This window comes from Falco punctatus, assembly GCF_963210335.1.
Source record: "Falco punctatus genome assembly, chromosome: 4".
NCBI classification, from domain to species: Eukaryota; Metazoa; Chordata; class Aves; order Falconiformes; family Falconidae; genus Falco; species Falco punctatus.
The window spans coordinates 13,933,076-13,949,122 of record NC_137583.1 but is presented as its reverse complement, the minus strand read 5'-3'; the positions used below and the strand labels follow the sequence as shown (position 1 = coordinate 13,949,122).

At 70.8% G+C, this 16,047-nt stretch overlaps 4 protein-coding genes across 5 annotated transcripts; 1 reads left to right on the top strand and 3 right to left on the bottom strand.

The window, feature by feature from the left end:
- Positions 1 to 1,068: 1,068 nt before the first annotated feature.
- LOC308063114 (uncharacterized protein) lies at positions 1,069 to 3,495 on the bottom strand (the record flags this gene model as incomplete). The annotated part of the gene is made up of 2 exons (XM_080385665.1): positions 1,069 to 1,251; positions 2,188 to 3,495. The coding sequence occupies 2 exons, from the start codon at positions 3,493 to 3,495 to the stop codon at positions 1,069 to 1,071; spliced, it is 1,491 nt and encodes a 496-aa protein (XP_080241791.1).
- On the top strand, positions 2,677 to 7,132 carry PRRT3 (proline rich transmembrane protein 3). Its single transcript, XM_080385617.1, has 4 exons — positions 2,677 to 2,772; positions 3,458 to 4,604; positions 4,690 to 4,830; positions 5,271 to 7,132. The coding sequence occupies exons 2-4, from the start codon at positions 3,476 to 3,478 to the stop codon at positions 7,037 to 7,039; spliced, it is 3,039 nt and encodes a 1,012-aa protein (XP_080241743.1). The 5' UTR covers positions 2,677 to 2,772; positions 3,458 to 3,475; the 3' UTR covers positions 7,040 to 7,132.
- Positions 7,133 to 7,261: 129 nt separating this feature from the next.
- Positions 7,262 to 10,659, bottom strand: CRELD1 (cysteine rich with EGF like domains 1). The gene is made up of 10 exons (XM_080385674.1): positions 10,455 to 10,659; positions 9,845 to 9,927; positions 9,637 to 9,747; positions 9,469 to 9,560; positions 9,179 to 9,355; positions 8,962 to 9,057; positions 8,787 to 8,870; positions 8,556 to 8,651; positions 8,341 to 8,484; positions 7,262 to 8,262 (listed from the first exon to the last, which is right to left on the bottom strand). The coding sequence occupies exons 1-10, from the start codon at positions 10,638 to 10,640 to the stop codon at positions 8,042 to 8,044; spliced, it is 1,290 nt and encodes a 429-aa protein (XP_080241800.1). The 5' UTR covers positions 10,641 to 10,659; the 3' UTR covers positions 7,262 to 8,041.
- A 775-nt stretch (positions 10,660 to 11,434) lies between these two features.
- IL17RC (interleukin 17 receptor C) lies at positions 11,435 to 16,009 on the bottom strand. Of its 2 annotated transcripts, XM_080385630.1 has the most exons (17): positions 15,636 to 16,009; positions 15,537 to 15,558; positions 15,081 to 15,448; positions 14,776 to 14,887; positions 14,662 to 14,706; positions 14,361 to 14,500; positions 14,085 to 14,144; positions 13,866 to 13,920; positions 13,571 to 13,755; positions 13,441 to 13,491; positions 13,323 to 13,368; positions 13,099 to 13,211; positions 12,952 to 13,020; positions 12,825 to 12,882; positions 12,601 to 12,696; positions 12,482 to 12,520; positions 11,435 to 12,045 (listed from the first exon to the last, which is right to left on the bottom strand). In XM_080385630.1, exons 1-17 carry the CDS (start codon positions 15,726 to 15,728, stop codon positions 11,456 to 11,458), a joined length of 2,142 nt encoding a protein of 713 aa, XP_080241756.1. In that variant the 5' UTR covers positions 15,729 to 16,009; the 3' UTR covers positions 11,435 to 11,455. The 2 variants fall into 2 exon arrangements, with proteins under 2 accessions (XP_080241756.1, XP_080241755.1); XM_080385629.1 differs by having other exon boundaries at positions 14,776 to 14,948; positions 15,537 to 16,009.
- Positions 16,010 to 16,047: the final 38 nt, after the last annotated feature.

Sequence of the window (16,047 nt, the reverse complement as noted above, 5' to 3'; positions counted from 1 at the left end):
ACACCCCCCCCAGGTCAGCAGAGGGGCTGGGTGACGGCTGCAGGCTGCGGTGGCCGTTCATTTCTCATCACCCTCCTGCACCCACCTTCCCAGCATCCCCAGTACCGCCTTTGCTGGGCAAAACCTTCTCCGCAGGGCTTGCCACCTTTTCAGGGTCTGCGGGGACCAGTGCAGGCCCCTGCGCAGCCCCCAGCCTGGACGCAGCGAGCTCAGCAGCCCATGGCTGAGCTTGGAGGGACCTCTGGAGGTGTCTGCCGCAAGCCCCTGCGCTAAGCCAGAACAGGCCCTGGCTCCCCGGCACCCCGCGCCGTGCCCTGGGGTACAGTGCAGGGCTGCCCCGGGGACCCCCCACTGCACACTCACGACAGCACACAGCGAGGTCATGAACAAAATCCCTGGAGAAAGGAGGTGTAGCAGCAACACCAGCCAGTGGCGCTTCCCCCGGCACTGGCTACCTCCCCTGGCAAGCGGGGAGAAGCCCCAGGGAGCCACCTTGGCCCCCATGGCCCAGCCCCACGCCTGTTCCCACCTGGGGTCTCCTTCGGGGTTTTCACTGCCAGTGGGAGTGGCTGCCCCACTCTGGCCAGGATGCCAGCGACCGTCCCCAAGCCTTGCCAGATAAAGATGGAAGCGTGTGTGCTGCTGGCTCTGCCCCAGGGCTGAGGCTGGCATCCCCAGCTGGGACCAGCCTTCCCACAGCACCATGCTTGCACCCCAGAAGCAAGCGTCCTGTCTCCCAGCCCATACCCCCAGTGCCCACGGCCACCCCGCTCACCATCCGTCATCGCCGGTTCACTGCTAGAGCCAGCCATGCTGCCAGGCACGCGGGGCCTGGTGTGTGCGGTTTCTCCTGGCCTTTGCTGCCATGGGGCTGCCAGCACCTGTGTTTGTGGGGTCTCGTCCCACCCTTCACTGAAGGTCCCCAGGGAAGGTGCCGGGGGTGGTCCCTCTGGCAGCACAGCCAAGGAGCGCTGCAGAGGGCATGGGGCAGCACTGTAAAACATGCACGGTGGTCATGAAAAGGCGAAGCTGGGATGTTGGCGGGCACTTACTTGGGACAGTTTTCTCCTAAACTGGAATTTTGTCCTGCTTCCTTGGGGAACAGCCTGGAAGAAGGGGGAGAACAGTGGCCAAAAGCCAGTGAAACCCAGGTGGCTGTGGGCACAGGAGTATGAGAGCACAGGACACATCATCAGCACAGGCAGCAGCTGCAGCAGCGTAGAGTGGGGCACTCATCGCCCAGCAAGTCACCTGGCAGAGGACAAAACTGCTGACAGCACCGGGGACATGGAGGTGGCTGCTGCACCCGTGCCTTGTACTAAAGGCACCCAACATCTGCAGAACATGGAGCACAGCTGGCTCCCCCCGCCCCGGCCCTGCCGCACACTCAGCACTGCGGCCACCCCATCCATACCATGAGGCTGGCCGGCTTCATCGGTGCTCGGCACTGGCGGTGCCCAGCGCGGTGCGGGCTCACCGGCTGCCCCAGGCTCTGCCGCTGCCTGGCTCTCCCCTGGCGCGGCCTCCCCGGTGCTAATCCCCGGATTAGCTGCCTGCCCAGCCTGCTTTGTGTGGGCCGGCATGCCGGCATTGCCCAAATTCCCCAACCCCTGGGCTCAGCTGGCTGCTGCAGCCACCCTGGTCCCACTGCCCGCACCCAGCCCGGCCCAACCAGCCCGGCACCCAGCCCGGAGCCCAGCAATGCCCCATGCACCGGTGGTGAGCCCGGCCGGGCACGATGCCCCGGGGATGGAGAGGCTGCAGGAAGCAGGAGCGGGCCACTGTGTGCTGCTGCCAGCACGGTCCTGCCGTGGGGACTTGAGGTGCCACATGTGCCTGCTGGCCTGGGTGAGTGGAGAGCAATGGCAGCGACAGGGGTGTGCCAAGGCTGTGGCAGCTCAGGTACTGCCTGGGGGAGCTGGGGTGCAGGCAGAGAGCTGGGGTGCAGGCAGGGAGCCCGGGGTGCAGGCAGGGAGCCCAGGATGCAGGCAGGGAGGGGGGGAGCACACAGGGAGCCAGGGAGCAGGCAGGGAGCTGGGATGCAGGCAGGCAGCCGGCGGGCATCACTGTGTGGGACAGAGCCCTGAGCCGGTGTGACTTTGTGGCGCTGTGGCTGTGCCAAGGCCAGCCCAAGCCCTGGCAGGTGGGCAGTTCTCCAGCAAGACAATTAGCTGATTAGCTAATTACCTGCACCTTGGCAGGGCCCCATAGCCCCGCGGCTGCCAGGGTGCTTCGTGCCCCACGCAGGGTGGGAGGTGTGGGGTAGGTGGGTGCCAGGGCCACCCACAGGCCTCCCCGAGGACCTTGCTGGGGGGCCGGCAGCCGCCCCCCGCCCGCCGTGGGACAGGCACCAGCAGCGGCACCGCACCGGGGTGCCGCAGCTTCCCGGGGCGGGCTCTGCCTGCGCCGCCGGTCCGGTCCGCCCGCCCCTCCGGCAGCTAACCCGCCGCTGCCCCGCTGTGTCCTGCCCCGCGGGGACCGACCCGCAGGACCCGCCCCACCGGCGGACCCGGCGCCGGGAGTCGCCCCCGGCGGAGCCCCCTGGGGCCGTGCCCCCCGCGCCCCGCCCCTGTGCCCGGTCCCCGTGCCCCGGCACCGCACGGCGGCCCCAGCCGTGCCCGGGCGCCCCGCGCCCCCCCCCCGGTGCCGGGCGGGTTCCCGCGCGGGTGCCCGCGGCTCGGGGCGGCGCGTGACCGGCTGCCGCCGCCGCCCGCTCCGCCGCAGAGCCCGGCCCGCCCGCACCCGCGCGGCACCGGCACCCGGCACCGGCAGGTCAGCGGGGGGGCTGCGGCCGGCACCGGGGCCTCCCGGGCTGCAGCGGGCGGCGGGAGGGGGCTGGCCACACCGCGGCCCGGGCACCGGGCACCGGGCACCGAGCAGTGGGGGCGGCCCGGCGCGCTGCAGGCGAGATCCGCGGACTGCGGCGGCCGCACCGACCGCGCTCTGGTCCCGCACTGGCCGCGGCCCTGGCCCCAGTCCCGGCGCGGCTGAGGCGCCTGTGCGGCGGCGGTGGGGCGCGCCGGGCCCGGCATCCCCGCCGGGATGCAGCCGGGGACGCGCCAAGGTGAACGGTGCGCACCGGAGCGGTGCCGCCGGCGGCACCGACACCGGGGGGGGCACCAGGGATGGAGCACCGGGGAGGGGACAGCGGGGATGCTGGGGGGAGGGAGCACTAAGCACCGCGGACCAGCGGCACTGGGAGCACCGGGTCAGGGACACCACGGTGGGGACTGCCAGCACCGGGGACACTGGGAAGGGGAAGGCCAGGAATGGGGCCACTGGCACCGGGGACACCAGTGATGGGGACAACTGGGAACAGGGCCCAGGGCCAGTCCAGCCGCTGGCTCTCTCCCCGGGCAGCGGGTTGCCGTGGGCACGGCAGCCCCGTGGCCGGTGGCACGTGCCCCCCGTGGGCAGCTGTGGCTGTCCCGGCTCACCAAGCCCACTGTCCCCCCAGGGCCGCGGGGTGCTCACCATGGCTGCAGCATGGCTCATCACCTGGGGGCTGCTCCTGGCCACCGGGGTCCCCACCAGGGCCCAGGGGATGCTGCCGGTGGGGCTGTCCCCAGGTGGGACACTGCAGTGGGGCAGGGACCCCCTGCATCGCCCTGCCCGGGGACAGCGATGGCCGGGCCCACCCCCCAACTGGGAGGCGTCGGGGGAGCCGAGCGGCGCCGGGGCCCCCAGGACCGAGCGCTGGGGGGGCAGCAGCCCTGTGCGCTGGTCCCCACCGCTGCAGGCAGGGGATGCTGCCGGGACCCCCCTGGAAACAGAAACCACCACGGCAGGTGCTGGCACTGGGGCCTGGCGGGATAGCGGCACAGCCGTGGCCGTGGCAGAGGAGCCGCTCGTTGCATGGCGAGGACATGAGGCTGGAGGCCAGGACAGGGCCCGGGGGGGGACCTGGCCGCCCCCCAGCTCTGCACTGGGTACGCCAGGCCCTGAGGTGCCCATGGACACGGGGCCGGGCTCCCCAGGGCCACTGCAGGCAGGGCAGGGCCTGACCCCAGACAGACAGAGTGTCACCGGGCCAGCCAGCACCTCCAGTCCTCGACCCACCATGTCCACCATCGCCCTGACCTCCAGGCCGGCACCAGGGATGGCGACAGCAGACACCCACACAGGGGGACAGCCAGTGATGGAGGGACCCACAGCGGCCCCAGGCCTCCCACAGGGTACAGAGCTCACCCCAGCCAGCAGCCAGCCGGTCCCACTGGGCACGGTCCCTGTCCCACACCCCACGGGCATGGGGCCAGCCCAGGGTCCCCATGCCAGCCCCAGCTCCATGCAGCCGGTGGGCAGACGAGGGGGACTGTGGGGGGCCCTCAGCCCGTCCCCAGCTCTGCCCGGCTCTGCCCCATGGCTGCCCCCTGCAGCGCCATCCTGGGGGCTGGCTGAGCCCTGGACCCGGGTGCTCCCAGCCCACCAGCGCAGCACCCGCAGGGCCCCGCTCAGCCGCGCCACTGCCAGCCCTGGGAATGCAGCCCCTCGCACGGATCCCAAGCCAACGGGGCAGTGGGGACCCCAGCCCGCCCCAGGGGCTGCCCTCAGCCCTGTGCTGCCACCTGCCTCCAGTGCAGCCCCCCCTGGCACCCCCGGCACAGGTAGGCGCTGGCAGGGCATGGGGGACCCCTTGGCAGGGACCAAGCCCCTGAGGGTGCCAGCGCCTGGCTCTGCCCTCTCTCACAGGGCTGCTGCCCGAAGAGGATGTTGGCTCCCCGCAGCGGGTCCGGGGTGCCGTGGGCCCTGTGAGCACCCCAAATGCCACCAAGGCCACCCCATGGCCAACGGCGCATCCTGCCACAGGGACACCTGGGACCAGGCACACAGGTGATGCAGTCCGAGCCCATCCGTTCTGCAGGTGATGTGGGAGCCCATCCCTGGGGCGTCAGGGCTGGCATGGGGGATGGCAGCTATCTTGGGCCACCCAGCCGGGACGCAGTGACACCTTCAATCAGGATTGTGCCCGGCGACAGCCCTAATCTACTCCTGCCCGCAGGGATTAGTGCTAAGTGCCAGGCGGGAGAGGGCTTCCCTGGGGGTCAGGGACGTGACTGGGGCCGTGCCACCCCCTGCACTGTGGGTCCTGACAGAGACCCCTGGGAGGTGCCGGTGGGCACAGCTCTGGCCAGCAAGGGGCATCCCCTCTGCGGTGCTGGGCTGCTGCAGCTGCTGCATCCCAGTCGGGAGGGGGGGAGGTGCAGGCAGGAGCTGGGTGCTACCAAGCCCCCCCCCTCCCCACTGACCATCTCGCTCCTTCCTGCCCACAGACACCCTGGGGACACAGCCCCCTGCCCATGGCACCGTGGCCCCCTCAGCCACATGGCGACGGGCAGGGGCGACGCCACAGCCAGCACCCCAGCATCCATCCACACCACAGCCGCAGCCCAGCCGCACTCCCCCGGTACCGGGGGCCAACGGGACAGGGCTGCGCTGGGCTGAGCTGCGGCGCCAGCTGGGCTTTGCCTGGGAGGCGCATGTCTACGGGGTGGCCGCCATCTTCCTGCTGCTGGCACTGGGCTGCCTGGCTGGGCTGGTGGGGGCAGCTGCCCTGCGTCCCCCCCACCTGCCCCACATTTTAGGGGCTCATGGGCTGCTGCTGGCTGTCTGCCTGCTGCGGGCCACCTTCCTGCTGCTAGACCCCTATGGGGCACGGGGCCGCCTGCCCCCTCGAGCCCTGCTGCTGCTCAGCACGGTCCCCTTCGCCCTGCTGCTCGGCACCTTCGCCCTCCTGCTCCAGCAGCTCCAGCGCCTGACCCAGCTCCAGCTGCTGCCAGCCCAGCTCCGGGGGCTGCCGGCACTGGGGGCTGCAGCTGCGCTGCAGAGCGCGGTGCTGGGGACCGCCGACCTGCTCCCACCCTGGCTGGGCCCCACCACCGGGTTGGGGCTGCAGGTGCTGGGCTGTGGGGCTGGGGCCCTGCTGCTGCTGGCGGGGCTCTGGGGATGCTGGCAGGTGCTGCGGGCACCCCAGGAGGGGCTGGGGGGCAGCGGGAGGCCGGGGCCACGGCAGGGGGCCCTGGCACTGCTGGCAGCGGCGGTGGCAGGGCTGCCAGTCTGCGGGCTGCAGCTCTACAGCACCCTGTGGCTGCGAGAGGTCCTGGGGCCCCCCGGGCGCTTCTCCCGGCCCGGCTGGGTGGCACAGCTCTGGCTGCGGGTCGGCGAGCTGGCCACGGCGCTGGCACTGCTGATGGCCGCCGCCGAGCCGCTGTGCTGCCAGTGCTGCCACCGGAGCCCCACCAGCCATTCCTGCTGGGCCAAGGTGCTGCGGTACTTCTGTGCCGGCCGCAAAGCCGAGGCGCCCGAGTACCCCAACAACTGCTACGACTGGGCCGCTGGCAGCACCGGCAGCACTGGCGGCACCAGCCTGGAGCGGGCACCGGCCAACGACATCTCCAAGAACCTCATTCGCAACCCGGCGGAGCAGCTGCCCCTGCGGGCGCTCAAGGACAGCAATGAGGCCTGGGCAGCTTCTGCCGGGATGCCAGGGCTCAGCCCCAAGTGCCCCAACGTGCTGGCCGCCCGCTCCTGCACCACCTTTGAGCAGGGCTCGTCCCCCTCGCTGGGGGAGCTGGCCTTCCGCCCGCCGTCCCCCATCGACCTGCGCCGCAGCATCGACCAGGCGCTCTGCCGCCGGCACCTCCTGCACGACAGCCTCTTTGGCCGGCCCCGCCGCGGCTCCGGCACCTCGCTCCACAGTTCCCTGGCCCCCGCCGAGAGCCCCGGCTTGGGGCACATGGTGCGGTGCAGCTCACTGACAGAGCTGCCTGGCCCCCGGCAGCCCCCCGGCACCGTCACCATCACCGTCACCGCCTCGGCCAGCTCGCTGGAGAGCAGCTCGCTGAAGATCAGCTGGAACCCCTGGCACCACGGGCTCTCCTCACCTGACAGCCTGCCCCTGGACGAGGCACCCAGCCGGGCCCCCCTCCTGGTGCCTGCCGGACCCCCCAGCTGGGAGCGTGAGGGCCCCCGCAGCTTCCCGGCCCTTGGCAAGGCACCGGTGGACGCCCGCAGCCTCTCCAGTGACACCATCGAGCTCTGAGCTGGGGCAACGTCAGGATGGGCAGAGACTGGGGGGTGCAGGGGGACCAGCCCAGTGTGGGGGTCCAATTCTGCACCCCTGGGGGGCCGGGCAGGAGGGGCCAGCTCCATTTGTGCCAAACCAGAGAAATAAAAAGTTTATGTGGGGAGGAAATGGCCCCGTTGGTGTGCAGTGGCAGCGGCGGGCGGCAGCACCCCCAGCACCCCCCGCAAGTAGCCGAGCTGGGTGTGCAGAGCTTTATTTCCTGAGATATGGACACACGTACAGATGAGCACACCCCGACGGACAAACCACGGAACAAATGAAACGGCCACGCTCATGCATCCGGCAGGGCCCCCCCGCCGGCATGGCACCCCGCGAGCAGTGGGGGGGCCCTGACCCCCTGCCCTGTGGGAGCCCCGGCCCCCCCAGCCTGGGAGGGGAGAGATGGGCTCTGCCCAGGGAACATGGGGAGGAGAGGTCGGGGGGACAGGGGCAGCTCTCCCAGCCCCTCGGCTTCGGGTGGGGGGAGACCTGTCCCCCGCTGCCCCATGGGGAACAGTCTCATGGGGGGGGGACACAAGGTCCCACAGGACCAGCAGCCTGGGGACACTCACCTGACAGGCAGCACGGCCAAGCTCTGCCAGCATCCCCGCCCCAGCACCTGGTGGTGCCAGAGCACCCCAACCTGCCCCCGTGCCCTCCCACCTGCCATAGTGCCAGGCCTCTCCTCCAGAGCACGAGGGGCTGGGGGCAGCATGCTGTGCCCCTCCCCCCCAGTGCCACACTGCCTGGCACCACCGCTCAGGCTGGAGGTGGCTGTGTGGGAGCCCCCGGGGATCAGGGAGCCCCAGCTCATTCTGCAGCGGGGGGTGGAACCCTACGCTAATGAGGGGCTGGGGGACACATGCAGGGCACAGCACTGCGTGCAGGAACTGGTCTTGGCAGCCAGCACCTGCTGGGGGGGCCCCCCGCACCACAGGCTGAACCTGTCCCCCCAGCCCGCAGCCGGCAGCCCCAGAGCTATCTGCCCTTCATGAAGCCATCGAGGACACGGTCGCTGCGGTCAGAGAGCCAGTAGCCGGCCATGGCAGCCACAGCGCCAATGAAGATGGCGGTGAAGACCATGTCACCCTTGGCAGCCAGTGTGGCGAGGGCGCAGATCATCACGCCAAAGAACATCTGCTGCAGCACCACCACCTCATCCTCTGTCACGTCATCAAAGAAGCCCTTCTCTGGGGCATCTGCAAGGACAATGCTCGTGGGGGGCCACAGCTGAGTGGGCAGAGCCCCTTGCCACCCCCCGCTGTGTCAGGCCATACCGGGGGGCTTGTCCTCCACGCACTGCCCATCCCGGCGGACATGGCCACGGGCACAGATGCAGCGGTAGCTGCCCTCTGTGTTCTCGCACACCTCCTGCACTCCTGTACACACCGGCTCCTCGGCGCTGGCACACTCATCCACATCTAGGGGGGAGGCAGGGCTCAGGCAGGAGGAGGGGGCAGAGCCGCCCCCCCAGCTCGCGGGATGCACTCACCCAGGCACTTGGCTCCATCTCGCCAATAGCCCTTATTGCATTTCTTGCAGCGAGCCGGCCCAGCGCCCATGCAGCCAATGCAAGCCGTGGAGCAGTCTGTCGTGGGGAGAGGAGCCGGGGTCGCTGCCGGAGCCCCCTCCCACCCCAGCCGGCAGCAGCCCAGGCCATGGGGGATGGCCCCAAGCCGGGGGGAGCCACCCATGCAGAACCCCCCCCCCACCTCCCCCTGACCTCGGCACTCGTAGGAGCCCTCCGTGTTGACGCAGAACTGGTTAGCTCGGCAGTGCGCCATCTCTGTGCCACACTCGTCGATGTCTGGGGGGGAAGCGGGGGGGCGGCCCTGTTGAGCCCCAGCTCCTGGGACACAGCTCCCCGCAGCCCTGAGCTCGCCCACTGTGGCGCTCACCGATGCAGCGGTGCTCGTGCAGCACCCAGCCCCTCTTGCAGCGAAGGCAGCTGGAGTCCTCCGGCCCCGTGCAGCGCCCACAGGCCCGGTAGCACTCTGGGGGCAAGGCACAGCAGGTGTGGGCACAGGCAGGGGGGAGCTGCCCGCACCAGGGCAGCACCGGGCCGGACCCCCGGCAGCACAGCCCCTCCCCCCGCCAGGCTGGACTCCCACCTACCGGCACATATGAGGTGGCTCTTGTTCCGCGAGGCCTCGTAGTAGCCATCACCACACTCGGCACAGAAGGGGCCACCATAGCCTGGGCTGCAGACGCAAAGACCAGTGCCACGGCGCGTGCCGTCACCATCACATCGTCCATTGCCGCTGCAGGGCTGCCGGGGCCCACCAGCACAGGCTGCATGGGGAGAGATCAGCCGGCTGGCAGCTGGGGCAGGGGGCAGCATGCTGGGGGGGCCCATCCAGCCCGGGCAGTGCCGCCAGCACCCGGCTCATGCCACAGCTACTCACGCCTGCAGTCAGGGCCGTAGGTGCCGGGTGGGCAGCAGAGTGCCAGCTGGTCCATGCACAGCCATTGGAAGAAGTCGGGGTGCTGCTGCCGCCTGGGGAGCGGGGGGGACACAGTGCTCAGCCCCCTGCCAACCCCCTGTCCCATCACGTCTCCGTCCCCAGACTCACTCATGGAACCACCACCGCTCCACGTGCTCCTCGCTCCGCTCCAGCAGCTGGTGGCAGGCGAAGTCTGAGGGGGCGCAGACGCCCTCCAGCACCTCCAGCAGACGGGTCTCGCTGCAGGGATAGAGGGGTTGGCATGGGGACATGTCACCCGGGGGCAGCTGGGCCCCCACAGACACCCCACCTCCTGAACCAGCTTGGGAGCACCCACCTGTGCTGGTACTTGGCCAGCTTCTCCTCCTCCCAGGCGGTGTTGCCCCCACCAAAACCCTCGTGCTCCGTCCGCTCCAGGCCCTGGGCACATGGGGGGGGGGCAGTGCAGGCGTGGGATCCCCCCCCGATAACACCCCCTCCCCATAGGGACCCCCCAGGCTGTGCCACCCTCCTCCAGCCAGGGGCGAGTCCCCCCAGGGACCTGCCACCCCAGAGCCCAGCTTCTCCCCCCCCGGGGACCCCTCCCCTCCCTAGGGATGCTCTGAGTGCCCCCCCCTCGCCATCGGCCTGCACAGGCCACCCCCTTTCCCGGGCCCCTGTCGCCTCCTTGCTCCCCTGGCCTGTGCCCCCACCCAGCCGCGACACCCCACCCAGCACGCCCTTTGTCCCTGCTCACCCATCACCCCCAAACTGTCACCCTGCGCTGGGCCACCCCGGCACTGCAGGTCGGACCCCCCCAACCTGTCACCCCTGGGCCCCTCCCCATCCCACTGGTCCCCGCCTCCCCCCACAGCAGGGGCTGTCATCCATACACCCCACGGGCCCGCCACCCCCCACATGTCCCCCCGTGATGCGCAGCCCCCGCCCCCGGCCCCCTCGCCCCGCACCCTGCTGAAGCTGTCGGCGAGGCCGCGGCAGGCTCGGCACGGCTCGGCCCCGTCCCACTCCGGGTCGGGGTCCGGGTGGGCGCAGGCGACCACCAGCAGGGCCCCCCCGAGGAGGGCAGCCCCCAGCAGGGCCCCCCCCCGCCGGGCCGGCAGCAGCGCAGCCGCCGGGCGCCGCCGCGGCCCCATCCTCCCTCCGCCCGCCCCGCCCCGCCCCGCCCCGCCCCTCCGGCACCACGTGGGCGGTGCCCGCTGACTCAGCGCCCGCCGCCCCCGCCAATGGCCGCGGGCCCGCCGCTGGCTGCCCCCGCTCCCAGCCAACCCGCGCCGCCCGCCGCGCCCCGCCTCCCCGCGTCTTAAAGGGGCCGAGGCCAAGGGCAGTCGTAGGGGGGAGTGCGGGTGGGCTGTGCTGGGTGCCCCCGCAGGCAGCGGGAGCGGCTCCACGGGGCGCACCAGCCCCGCTACCGCCTGGTCTGGGCGAGGCCCGACGCGGCTCAGCTGCTCCCCATCACCCTGCCAGCCAAACACTCCAGGTCACTTTCCCCCTCCAGCTACACTGGCCCAGTTCCCCCCCAGACCCCCTCAAACTGGCCCAGTTCCTGCTCATCCTCCCCAGACTGGTCCGGTTTCCCCCCAGATCCCCTGAACTGGTCCAGTTCTTCTCCAGATCCCCCCAAACTGATCTAGTGCCCTCTCACACTCTCCCTGAACTGGCCCAGTTCCCCCTCATCCCACCCAAAATGGTCCAGTTCCCTCTCACACCGCCCCCCAAACTGGCCCAGTTCACCCCCAAACCAGCCCAGTTCCCTCTAATCCCCCCTGAACTGGTCCAGCTCCATCTCACAGCCCCCCAAACTGGCCCAGTTCCTCCTCACCCCGCAACCAGCCCAGACCCACCTTCCTGCCTGCACGCCCCCCGCTTACCTCCCCATCACTGCTCCCCAGTCCACCCCCCTCCCCACCCCCCAGGGACTGGACTCATGCTCAGCAAAGGCACCATCGCTTTATTCCCCCACTGCCCGCTGCAGCCCCTCGGCCACCGCCACCACGTATGGCTCTGGCCACCAGCCCCGCCGTTGCCGTGGTCCCGCCAGCGCCCGCAGGAAAGCCCCCGTCTCGCTGGGCAGTGCAAAGGCAGGGGCTGTCTGCAGCGCTGGCGGCACCACCGGCACCGAGGCCTCCAGCCGGGCCACCACATAGTGCCCACTGCCCACCACCAGTGCTGGCATGGCGCAGGACAGAGCTGCCGCGAACACCTCGCAGGGCACGACAGTGGGGGCTTCATCGGGGCCGGCACCATGGCTGGGACCGGGGCTGGGGCCACCAGCCCCGGCCCTGGCATCCCACTCGCGTGTGGCAGCCACAGCCGCCGGGGTGAGGAGGAGTATGATGGTGTCACCGTCACACAGGGCCCGGTGGTGCTGGGCATGCAACCAGGGCAGTGGCCCCCAGGTCGCTACCCCGCTGCCACCTCCCGGTGCTGCCACCACTGCCAGCCCCAGTGGGCGCAGGGCCGCCATCAAAGCACACGCTGCCCGCTCTGCTGCCGGCTCCACCGCGTGCACCAGCAGCGCCCGCCGGCCTTGCAGCGGGCCTGGGGGGCATTGTCAGTGCCCAAACGCCCCTGGGCACCCTGTACCCACCCTATGGAGCAGCCACGGTGGGAGGCAGGCTGGGGCGGCCACCCACGAAGGGGGGGCCACCCACTGGCTCTGTCTCCCAACCACTGCAGCACCCCTTGTGCCCCAGCTAAGGAACAGCCACGGTGGGACGCAGGCCCGGACAAGCACTGATGCCGGACTCACCCCCTGCTCGCCCCTCCACCCCCTTACCCACCCGAAGGGACAGCCAGGGGTGAGGTGGGTTGGGATCCTCCCCAGTAAGATTCCCACCCTCTGCTCTGTCCCCCTACATCCCTACCCACCCTGTGGGGCAGCCACCATGGTAGGAAGCAAGCAGGGACCAGCCCTGATGTGGGGAAGGCATGGACATCCCTGCACCCCCAGACCCCAGGCTTGCCTCACACTCACCCTCAGAGCCGTAGCCAGCCCTCAGGGACTTCAGCCAGCCTGCAGGGAGGAGAGGCAGTGAGGTGGGCTCCTGGGGGGGGTGTCCCACTGGGCACAGCCCCCAGGTGGGGTCTGCTCACCTTTCACATCCTCTTTCTTCAGCAGGAGCAGGAGCAGGAGGCAGGCGGCTCCCAGCAGCACCCCCATCCACGCTAGGGCCCAGCGGGCACGCAGGTCTGCCAGGTTGGGGTCAGTGTCCACCAAGGCCCCCCCCCGGCGCCTGCCCAGTGGCTCCGGGGGGTGGGTGCTCTCCCTCAGCCCCACACCAGCCCCCCTCTCTCCAGGCACAGCTGGGGACACTCACACTTGTGCAGGGGACAGGCCCAGAGCACGACCCCGGTGCTGTTCTCGGTGTGCCAGATCTGTGGGCATGGGGACATGTCACACACTGCCTGGTCCTTGCCCGCTGCCCGCTGGCTGCCCGCACTGACCTGCCTGCACTGCCCAGCTGCCACGTCCCGCCGCAGCTCCCGCTCCAGCAGACCAGGGTGTCCCGCTCCCTGCAACATCGGCAGGGGGTGAGCCAGCTGTGCCGCCAGCGCTGCTGCCCCCAGGACACGAGGCTCCCTGTTCCTTACCGTGCTGGTGAAGCTGGCGAGGGGCGTGCAGGCGCCCTGCTCCAGGACACACAGCGAGGTGTTCCCACCAGGCTCCAGCAGCAGGAGGTCATCAGGGCGGCCAGGCAGCGCTCCTACGGATGTATCAGGGGGCTGCAGGGTGGCAAGGGGAGGCCAGGGAGGGCTCACCCCCCCCCAGCCAGACCCTCAGGCTACCCCTGCCCTCCCACCCCAGCAGTACTCACGGTCCCGCAGGCACTGGATCAGCTGGACCCGTCCACTGCTCCACACCTGCCCCAAAGAGTGGATTAACAGTGCCTGGGTCTGCCCATGGGGCAGCCGCGGGGCAGAGGGGTGTCCTACCTGCACACAGAGGTTGGGGTGCGGCCGCAGCCCTCCAAAGTCCTGGGGTCCCTGTGGGCAGAAGTGATGCTCCATCAGTGCCGCTCACATCCCCCCTATGCTTCTGGCACCCCACGGAGCCTCCACTCACCTGCCCCACGTTGGGCTGCTGCAAGCCAGGCAAGGCTTGGCAGGGCCCGGCGGGCACTGGTTGCCAACAGGGCACCAGCTCGGCCGGGAGGTCGCAGGGCGCCGAGAGGGAGCAGGTCAGCACCTGCCCCACAGCGTGCAGGACCAGCTGGCTGCGTGCCCACAGCCGCTCCCAGGCCTCAGTGTCTGCAGTGGCACCAGGAGAGGGGGTGTCACCCTATGTGGTGTCCCCTTGGGTCCCCTTGTGTCCCAGCGACCCCATGCCCCAGCCCACCCCAGCCCCACAGCATGGGTACCGTGGGAGAAGGGGCACAGGGTGGCCCGCAGTGAGTCCTGGGTCTCTGGCCAGACCTGGTGGGGAGGAAGAGAAAGAAGAAGAAGGATTTGGGGTGTCCATGCTGTGACCGTGACCCAGCTAGCCCCTCGGCAATGCCAGAGGGGGACACACAGAGCCCAGAGCCCCTCTGCTTTGGCAGCAGTCCTGCCACCCCCATGGTGTCTGGCTGGGCACCCACCTGCAGGCAGAGGCAGGGCAGCACCTCGTCGGCTGGCAGGCTGTAGTTCATGGGGCTGCTCTGTCACCGGCAACCAGATGTGGGTCACCCCGTGGCAAATTGCCCCTTGGCAGGGTCACCCAGCTCAGAGGCACCCGCTCCCAGGGGACCCTCTCCCAGCCCCCTGCCTGTAACACAGACATGGCTTCTCGGGGAGGGGGGCGGGGTGGGGGTGGGGAGTGGCCAGTGGCCAGAGCCTGGCCAGGGTGGGAGGTCGGGAAAGTGGTTCATACTCACTGCGGTCACTGCACGCCCTGGCCCACTGGTGCTGTGGCTCTGGTTGTGGTAGAGCCGGAGGGTGTAGCTGTGCCCCACAGCAGCCCCCTGCACCTCCACGACCACTTCCTTCGGCCCCGGGGAGATGTGCAGCCTAGGCACTGCGCCGGAGGTGGCTCAGGGTACCCAGCGTGGCAGCACAGGCCATGGCCCCTGGGAGTCACCCTCTCCCCTGGCATCCACTGCCCAGCTCTGCCCCGCGGACATGCGCCAAGGTGGGGGGACCCTGGCACGGCCACAGCTGGGGAACACCAGCACCTACCTTGGCACTGGGGGACGGCAGCCTGTGCCTCAGGCCACGAGCAGTCTGTGGGGACAGGGGGTCAGTGAACGCAGGGGGATGTGGCTGCTGCGGCGCTGCATGCCGGGGGCTCACCTGGCACCCGCTGCCACTGGCTCAGCCTCTGGCGGCCGTGCGAATTGGTGTACGCTGTGACGTGGAGCTCGGAGCCCAGCGGCGCCTCGAAGCACCGGAAGGTCACCCAGCCCTGGGCAGGAAAACCACCACTGCGCTGTGGCAAGGCACCAGCACTGCCAGCACCCATCTCCCTGGGGCACGGGGAACAGGACCACCGCGCCATGGAGGTGTGCTGGTGCCAGCACCCACATCCCCAAGTACCGCAGTCCATGGGGACTGCTGGTGCCAGGGACACCCTTCCCCGACACCCCACATCTATGTACCAGGGGTTGGCCAGGCAGTGAGGGTGCCAGGGGTGCCTGGACCTCCACAGCCACACAGCGGGAGGAAGTGTACGTGTGTCCGGAGAGCAGCAGCAGCGTGGTGATGTTGGGCTGGGATGAGGCGGCCCCATCCACCGGTGACCACTGTTCCCCCTCGCCACCATCCTGTGCCCGGGGGATGCCAGACGGCGAGGGGCGGTGGGGCTGGCCGCTGGAGCCAGGTGGCAGGGCCAGGCGCAGGCGTGCCTCCAGGCAGGGTGAGCAGGCCGTGGGCCCGGCACAGCGCAGCGCTGGCTCCAGCCGCAGCCCAGACAGGGACAGCCCATGCCCGGGCCCTGGTGGCTCCGTCCCGCACAGCACGTCGGTGTCTGGGGGGGGGGAGGGGGAGATGGATGGTGGATGGGGGCCCCATGCCCCGGGCGGGCCGGGGTCCGTGGCAGTGGCGGGGGCACTTACCCAGAAGGCGGCAGGCGAGGCCCTGGGACGAGGCGGGGGTGAGGCCGGTGGCGGTGTCGGGGGACCCGGTGGCCCACGTGCCAGCGACACCGAACCCACCTGGGAGCAAGCCAGGGCGTCGTGGGGGGCCCCGCGCTCACCCGCCACCCCGGCCACCAGCAGCAGCAGCAGCAGCCGCCCTAGGGCACGCATGGCGGGGCCGGGGCCGTGGGGTGCCCCGGCCCCACGCCGGCCACTCCCGACGCTCCCGCTCCCGGCTCCGCGGGCCCCGCCGCCGCCGCCAGCTCCCGCTTCCTGCTCCGATCCCGGACACCCGGGTCCTAGCGCGGCACCGACCGCCCCGGGGTGGGGCCTCCCCGCTCCCGCACCGGCCCGCGGGCGGCCCCTGCCTCGGCGCTGCCGAGAGGGCTCGGGGCTGCCCCGCGGTGCGGACACGGTGACCGGCCCGGCCCGGCCGCGGGGAGCCGGGGGTGGGGCTCGATGCCGGGACAAGGGTGAGCCCTGCCCGCCC